At 45.1% G+C, this 8,485-nt stretch overlaps 1 protein-coding gene across 4 annotated transcripts in view; it reads left to right on the plus strand.

Moving 5' to 3' along the window:
• Nucleotides 1–4,792, plus strand: part of GALNT16 (polypeptide N-acetylgalactosaminyltransferase 16) — a 74,594-nt gene extending 69,802 nt beyond the window's left edge. For 3 of the 4 annotated variants that reach the window (XM_021547076.2, XM_021547078.3, XM_077784104.1), the window contains exon 15: nucleotides 1,056–4,792. In XM_021547076.2, the coding sequence (XP_021402751.1) occupies nucleotides 1,056–1,193 (138 nt within the window). In that variant the 3' untranslated portion in view covers nucleotides 1,194–4,792. The remainder of the gene's footprint in view (nucleotides 1–1,055) is intronic. The other variant, XM_021547077.3, reaches the window with a different exon arrangement.
• The last annotated feature ends 3,693 nt before the right edge of the window (nucleotides 4,793–8,485 follow it).

Genomic DNA, 8,485 nt, shown 5'->3' on the forward strand with positions numbered 1-8,485 from the left:
GTCTCACAGATTAGCCAAAACATCTGCATTATATTCCTAAGATCTTTACTGACTGAGCCACCCAGACCACAATTCTAACTGGGTCATCTGTGTGACTGAAAAGAATAAAGGGAAAATCCCTGGAGCCTGGACCCCTCAATCTTCTCAACCTGTTGAGCTCAGCTGTGCCCCATTGGAGATGAATAACACTGCCTCATCTGGAAGATCCCATATCCACAGACTCATTTCTACTTTTCTCTTCATTGTCAGCCACAGTGTTCCCAGGTTTGGGTTTTTTTCCAGCAGGGATGGAAGGTACAGCCCTTTCCCAGCAGAATTTTAAATTCAAGGTTAGGGCATATTTTTTTTTTCCTGGTAAGTAGCATGACCAAAAGTGGATCTTCAGGAAAGGGTTGTAGATGAGACCTTTTGAATTTGATGAAAGAAGAGATGAGGGAACAATGATAAGAGAGATCCAGTCAAACAGCAGGAAGTGTGATTCTTGCTTTATATGGACAGGTTTATATGTCAGTGCTTTGCTTTCCATGGATTAGAAACAACCACAGGAGGGTTTCAAATTTTGGTGGGTATCTGGGTGCCCAAGACAGAGAATGACTGAGAAACTGTGACTATAATATACTTTGAAAATGCCATTACTTGCTGATTTTTGTGTTGATAACATGGCACAATCACAGAGTATGCTGGGTTGGAAGAGACCCATCTGGATCACTGAGTCCAATTCCTGGCCCGTCACACGACACCCCAAGAGTCACATTATGTGCCTGAGAGCATTCTCCAGGTTCCTCTGGAATTCAGCCAAGCCTTAGTGCTGTGACCAGTACTGTTGTTTGCTTTCTAGATGCTTCTGAGTATCCAGCCCTGTAACTCAGCTAAACCCTGACCCTACCTAACTGCAGGTATCATTAGTACAGGAACACAGTGATTTAGAGATTCTGCCCATACCCAGATTTTCTTTTTCCCCAGCTGTTGGAATTTACTTGAGATTACCTTCAACTTGAAGTCACAGTTCTGTAGGGGAATGGAAGTAACATCATGTTTTTTGTGTCTTCTCACAGAAGTGGAAGATGAAAGGCAGTTTCATTCAACACTTTGTCAGCGGTCTCTGCCTGGAAAACCAGACTGGAAGAGTGGTGACCAGCCCCTGTCAAGCAGGTGTACCTGGCCAACAGTGGGAGCTGTTACAAGCAACATGATGGTAGCATAGAGATCTCCTTGTTTCTTTGTGCATGAGACTTTGGGAGCAGAGGGGGATCAGGAAGGGAGGAATGGTTTTGTATGTCTGACCCTAAATGTTTTCATTGTGCTCATCAGTAAGCCACCACTTCAGCTGAGCACTTGATGTTTTTGAGGTTTTCAGAGAAGAAGCTGGGGGTGAGAGGAATCAGGACAGTTGTCAAAATCTTCCCATCTCTTGTCTTAAGTTCTCCTTTGTAGCTGATGTCTGCACAGCTGCATCTAGAGATGGAGGAGGACCCAGCCCAATACTTGCAGCTCTCCCCATTCTTTCCTTTTTCTGTATCCAGAGTCCACAACCTTCAGACCAGCAGCTTAGGATATGCTTGTACAAACATTGGTAGCTCTTTGGCTTTTTGCTCTAACATCCTGCATCGTTCATGTATATGTCTCTCAGTGAGGACTGGCCAGGAGAGTCATCATGATCAGTGGAAAGGCTGGGAAGGAGCTAGCAGATCCTGGGGGCAGGTTTGTCACCTCTCTTTGGTGGGCCCATTCCTTCCTCTGCTCACAGAAGCTGCCCTACAGCCAAATGTGCTGAAGTTGGGCAGAGAGATATTGGAAAGGGACGATCTGTTTTACCAGCCTAACCAGGGATTGTTTCAGGGACTATTCCCTGAAACTCTCCCTTCCAGCTTTTTTATGTGTGTAAGGTCAGCCCTACCTCCAAGAGTGGCCAAATCCTGCAGGTTCAGGGTACCATGTTCTGCTGGAGCCAGTCAGAGACAGGTGCCAACACTTGGGCATGTTAGGGAAGCTGGGACTGTTCTCTGGCTGCTCTTCCTGGTGCTACCAGCCACTTCCCACTGCAGCCCACACCAAAGGTGGTGCACAGAGCTGCATGGGCAGCACACACAGACAGAGGTGCTGCACATGGCTCAGGGTGTGGCAGGAGCCCACCCTGACCCCCACTGTGAGAGACAGAAGGGGACAGTCCCTAGGTCATAGCAGACTTCTTGCTGCTGGCTGGGCAGGCCACAGTTCTCACGCTTGTCTCTCCAGCTCTGCATAGAGCCCCTGTGAACAGAGCCTGGCACGACAAACTACCCACTCTCCTGGTACAGTTGCTTTTCCTTCTCTCTTTGAGAAAGACAAGGCAAAAGGGTTGGGGCTGCTCTACTTTTGACACCCCTCTCACTTCCCAGTCAGCAACTTGGGGAGAGGTTAGCTGGTGAAGCTGGAACTGCCCCCTGTACAAATGCTGCCACAGTGTAGGCCTGCCCTGAGAGAGGCTCCTTTGTGTTCTGGAAATACCAAAGACACTGGTGGTCTCTAGCTAGCATCCCAATCCTGCTCCCAGTTACCAGTCAGCTCTAGCTGCATCTAGGTTTTCAAACCTGCCAAGGGATGCTTACCTATTCAAATAAAGTCCCCACAACCTGACCTTCTCCTAATTAGACCTGTTAAATTTTCCTCTTGAGATAGATTTTGTAAACCCAACCCTCTTTTCCAAGAACCTGACAGGGGAACCAGATGGTGGGACCATCTTCATTAGGCAATTGCTTGCCTAGATCATTTCTGATATGTGTAGAAGAAACAGGTTGTTCATTTGGATTCTGAACAACTGTTACCTTTTGATCATGTTTGTATCTCTTTTTAATTCTTTCTCTTAACTTGGTATTAGCCCAAACACTTGACGAAAGAACAGATAATGTTCTTCATACATTGCATGTGCTTAGTGGGAAAACTGGACAATATTTTTTGTTCTTGGTTTTAAAAAATTAAATCCGTCATGTGGCAGGAGCTCTTATCCTGTCTCCCCCTTTACTTTGATATCAGATCCCCATCTCAGCACTGATTAGCCAGAAGAATGACCTGCCTGCACTGTGAAAACTCACAAGGGAGTTCCTTTTGATCCTTTCAGAATGGTGCAGCTGCTCTTCTCTGTGGAAATGAGGGCACTGACTCTGCAGTAATTTCTCTTTCCCTGTATAGACATGCTTTGGGCCAGAACCACTGAGGTCAGGAGAGGGCAGAGAAGGAAGGAAAATAGCCTAGGAATGGAATGAGAGTGGGCCAGACAGACCCATTGAGGGCAGAGATGCCATCCTATTAGTTACTGCATTTTTAAACAAGACTATACAGGAGACAGTCCTTTCAGAATAGCATCATTATGCAGTAGGAGACAGGAACAGCCAAGTTCTTACCTACCTGGCTTGAAAAATATTGATGCAAAGATAGAAGAAGGGCCACTAAGAGGTACTGTTTGTAAGCTCCATATACAATGAAGTGTGAAAAGATTACATGTTTTCATCAAAACACAGCCTAAGTGGACCATCTGACCTCCACCCATTTCACTCTCCAGCAGCTTATGTGTTGCAGCTAACAGCATATTCACTCCTCTACCAGGTACTGCCTCCTTCCTCCCTGCTCCCACTGTGTGTGTGCAGCTTTCCTGCAGTTCCTTCTTCATAACCACTCTGGGACCAGGACCCAGCTCCTCTACAAACAATGCTCCTGACTGCTGCAGACCACAGAAGCTCTGCTTATTTACAGTTTCCAGGCTCTGGGCCAGCCCTAATTCAAAGGGCTCTGGTCAGCACAATGACTGCTGCCCTTGCCTGTGTGTTTGGCTCCCATGCTGGAGGTTGCTGACTGCTCTTGGAGCAGACATACCTGGACTGGCTGTCTTGATTTATGCCTCTCTTCCTACTGCTCTTCTGGCAGAGTGTGAACTGGCATCCTTCTTGAGCTGTAAGCTGGGGCTGCTGAAGATGGGACACTCTCCTTCCTCAGGTGCCATGGCCTGGGGAAGGAAAGGGCAAAGGTGGACATATGCTAGATGTCAATAACTCAAATTGCTTGTGGAGTTTGGAGTATCATTTTTTAATTCTACCTGGTTTTGAACATATTCACTTGAGGTCACCTCCCAACTGCTCACTCTTCTGTCAGCTAAAGCATTGCTTTAGCTCAACACAGACCTCTCCACACATCATCTTTTGGAAGCTGTTGGTTTCCAATGTATTTTAGCAGTTGCTGAAAAGGAAGTACATTGCAAAAGGCTGCTGTCAAGTGTGGGTAAACTGATTTTCTTCTTGGAATAAACAAAGTCTTGTTCAAACTCAATCCTAGCATACTCTACATTTCCTTTGCACTGAAGGGAAGGAAGAACAATGTTATCTCTACTTTTTTCCCCAAGGTCCACACAATGCCATGTTTTGGAACAGGTCTCCATTAGGATTGCTTCAAGCAAACTGACTATTTTTAACAGTCAGAACAAGCAGCTGCTCACCCTTGTTTTCCTGTTTACTTTAAACAGCCCCCTAGACTGTCAAGACAGAGAATTTGCATTGGTAATACCCTTAAAGAAAGCTGTTACTGTATCAGAGCATCCAATGTAATTTCCTCTGCTGTGAACCAATGGGAGTCTATTTAAGAGGAGCTGAATCTACTGTTGTACAGAAATTGGATTCAAAAGGTTTATTTTTCCCACTCAGTTGTAAGTTGCACTTTGCCAGATGTAATTTATGTGGAACCCAGATTTGTTTTCCTTTTTCTTCAAAAAAAAGCATGTGCCAGAATCTGTTTAATGCCTGGAATAAAATCAATTTTGAAATAAGTGTTTCAGCCTGTCTTATTCCCCTTTGCTTCCTCTACTGGAAAACAGTGTCCTTTTTTGCCTGGTCCCCTCATCTGTCTTTCACTGGGTTTGTTCCTAGACACACATACTCCAGTTCTCTGCATGGGTTTGTGGGTTGGCTCATGAGGGATACTGCTGGAGCAGGCAGAGATGCTTTTAGGATACAATAGTGTACCACTTGAAAAGGACTGGAATAGTCCTCCTCATCTGGGTAGGGAGACAAGTATCCTTCCTGGCAATTAATGGGCTGACTTATATGCTGAAAGAAATAGCTGGTGTTGTGGGGAATTAATTCTTCCTGTTACTCCCTCCTTGATATTTTCCTTAAGCTAGCAGCCTGCCTTTTTTCTATAAGCCTCCCAAAGACCTTTCTTCTGCTTCTGGCCTGAGGGCAAAGAGGTATCACCACCCACAGATGTCTCCTAGCATGTGCATCGCTGAGCTTCAAATATTGTGACTCCCCGAGGAGGCTGGTAAGCTTTTCTAAGCTCATGTTATTTAAAACAAAAAGAAAGGGCAAAAAAAAAAAAGAGAAATAGAAGGAAAAAAAAAAAAATAAAAAAGCCCAGCCAGCAGTGCCAATTTGAAGACTTTGAGTTTAAAATCAGGGCTTAACAGCCTGCCAGTTCACCTGGCAGAGACTTTTTCAAGCTAGGATCAGCTGGATCTGGATCTGAATGTAAGAAAGCAGCTGTGCCAGAGCAGCTGTCTAAGGAAGGAGGGTGAAGGTATGCTGGAAATCAGCTGGTGTGGGGGGAACCACTGCTTATCCATGCTGCCTGATGTGTGAGTGCTGTGGGAACTCAATAAAAAGGAGAAGAGTTGAGGCTTTCTCTCCTAGTGCTGCTCTTGGAGCAGGACATACTTGTGCTATGCACCCCCTGGTGATGACCACCAAGGGCCCTAGAAACCAACAGGTTCTTAGGCTGTAATGATGGCCGGGAAAACTTTTTTTAGTCCTGCCTAGGAAAATGATAGGGTTTTGATCTTCTGAAGAGCCAGACTAATGGGGTTGGGAGAGAATGAGAAATGGGTGAGGGTTGGGTTACCCTCTGGGGAGGATAACCCAGGGTCAGACATACAGTGCTCCGGCACACATATAAAGTAGAGAAGAGTTTTGAGTAGAAACAGGTGCCTCAAAAGAGACTAGAAAATCATGTTCACATGAGAAGAATTATAGGGGAGTAATTTCTGTGCTGGAGGCCAAAAACTTAGAAACACCATGTCCACAACAGTCATACAGCTGGGTCAAATTCAGTAGATGCTTTACCTAAAAAGGAAAATCAAGTGTTGTTTTCACAGATTAGATTATTTTCTTAGAAATAGAGGTATTCTCCAGGCTACATTCAGTAACAAATCTAGGTGCTATGGGAGTATCTTTTTCTGCAGTTTGTTAAGAGGTATTTGCTTGATACAGAGACCTTATGGGAATGCCTCTCAATTCTCAAGACCCTCTGCTATTGGGCTGCAGGGTGTGTGGAAGGGGATATCTCTAGTCCTCTAACTGGACTTCAGCTTTTTAGAAGTACATCCTAAGTTCAGAAGCATCTGGAAACCTGACTGCTGCTGTTCCCTTGGGCAAGCATCCTCACATATTCCCTGCATCCTTTCTCTTTTGGTCTCTACTTCTTGGTGAGTGTTCAGACAGGAGCTGAAGAGCTCCTTTTAGGGGGCCTAAGATTCATTCCTTCATCATGACTTGTGAGAACTTTAGACAGAAGCAGAGAAGCCCCAGAGAACTACAAATATTGAAATTAGGTGTTTAGATATAACTGAAACAAAACTTGTTTTCAGTGTGTTTTGCTGCTATAGTAGCAAAAAAAAAAAAAAACAGCAGTGCAGTGCCCTATGAAAATAAACAGGATATTTGCAGCATGCTGGGTTCCTGGCTCTGCTTCTTCAGAGGAGAACTCTGTGCCCATGTGTGGACAGGAGCTATTGCCTTTCCATCATTCTTACAGCTGGGGTGCAAGGTAGCAGCCATCCCCATTTCTAGGGCTTTGATTTTGTAAGGTGTTTTATAAACAGCTGTTTTAAAACAATGTTTCTTTGCTGCAGCATGTTGCAAGGGAAGCCTGGGCACATGAGGGAAGTGAACAACCTTTTGCTTCTTTGGCTGATCTGGATCTGTTTGAGAAATGCAGCTTAAATCTCACCAGTGACTGACCAGTAATTAAAAGCAGGCCAGAACAAGGTAGTATTTCTGTGCTGAAACGACACTGATAGGTGTTCAGACTTGTCCTTTTTTGAAACATCCCATGGAAATAGCAATTCCTGCTTAACTTACTGATGAAACTTCTGCTTTACAAATCTGCTTCATTAAAATAAATTCAGTTTCATCTGTACTGCATAGTGGAAAAAAAACCAAGACTGAGAGCAAAGATAAAAAAATAATTCACTTGGGACAAAATTGTGTTTTGAATGTGATTTTGGTGGAAACCAGCTTCTCTCTCTCTGATTTCCATGGAAACTAATACAGCTTACCATTGCCTGCAGCAGAGCTCAGCTTGGCAGTAACAACAGCAGTGTGCTGGGTGATGAGCTGGCCAGTGCCTGGAGGAGGCATAAATTCATGAGCATGAAGTGAACAAAATGGGTTCGCTGACCCAAAAGGCCATCCATGAATCCCTCTGCACTTCCAGGTCTGTCTACTTTCTTTTCCCAATGGCTCTTCTCCTTGAATTTTTTGTTCAAAAGCACAGGGCTGCTTTGCCTTTCCCCGTCCCAGTCTCAACTGACGGGTGAATTTCTGTGTGCCCTTCTCAAGCAGCCTGAGCTCCTTGTAAGTATGGTGTCTGTTAACCTGCCAGGGTGATTGTGAGTATTCCCAGGCTTCATCCCAGCTCTTGAGGTCCCTTTTCACCTCCTGCCTTGGCATTTCTTGTCACTGCCCCTTGGGGTTGCCACAGGGTTTCCTGGAGTTTGTTTAGTTCTGACTGTGGACCTGCTGCTCTCTGCTATTGGCTTCCCTTCAGCAGCTGGGTACCAGAACTGGCCCTGCATTTGTATTTTGGAAGTGCCCATCAGTTTCAAAGAAGAGGGATACCTGCATACAAAGTACAGAGAACAATTATTTGAAGAGATTACATATTTTATAGTTCATCAAAGTTTTGTGTGAATTTTTTACCCACCAAAAAACCTTGTTTTCCAGTCCTCCCAATATAATGAGGCAAACCAGAAATCATGTCAATGCTGGTATGTTTTGAAGGTGATGCAGTGTTGTTCTCAGTGCTGTGGCAAGCAGAAAAGCAGTGTACAGGAAAGTGCTGAAGTAGGTGTGAGGACACCTAAATGTGGCCATAGTTTCCTCTGAAGGAGAAATGGCAAGAAGTTTGATGAGTGTCTTTTAGCCCAATCTGTAATAGAGCAACAGGGTGAAGAAAAGAGACGGGAAAGGAGCAGAAGTCCTCCTGTAATGACTGGGTGTAATGACTAGGACAAGACTGTTGGGTCAGAGGAGCACACAGATATGTCTCTTGCTTTTAGTGCCAGCTACCCCCAGCCTCTCTGCAGCTGTCCTATTTCCATTGCAGAGAAGCTTGGCCTGTGCCAGCCAGGCACAGTGTATGCACTGACCATGCTCAGACTCTGACTTTCAAACCTGGCTCCCATGGCAGGAGCCACTGCAGCGGGTGCACTGGTGTGAGGTGTCTGTATCTCAGGCTGCAGCAG

The sequence above is a fragment of the Lonchura striata genome, chromosome 6, assembly GCF_046129695.1.
Source record: "Lonchura striata isolate bLonStr1 chromosome 6, bLonStr1.mat, whole genome shotgun sequence".
In the NCBI taxonomy this organism is placed as follows: Eukaryota; Metazoa; Chordata; class Aves; order Passeriformes; family Estrildidae; genus Lonchura; species Lonchura striata.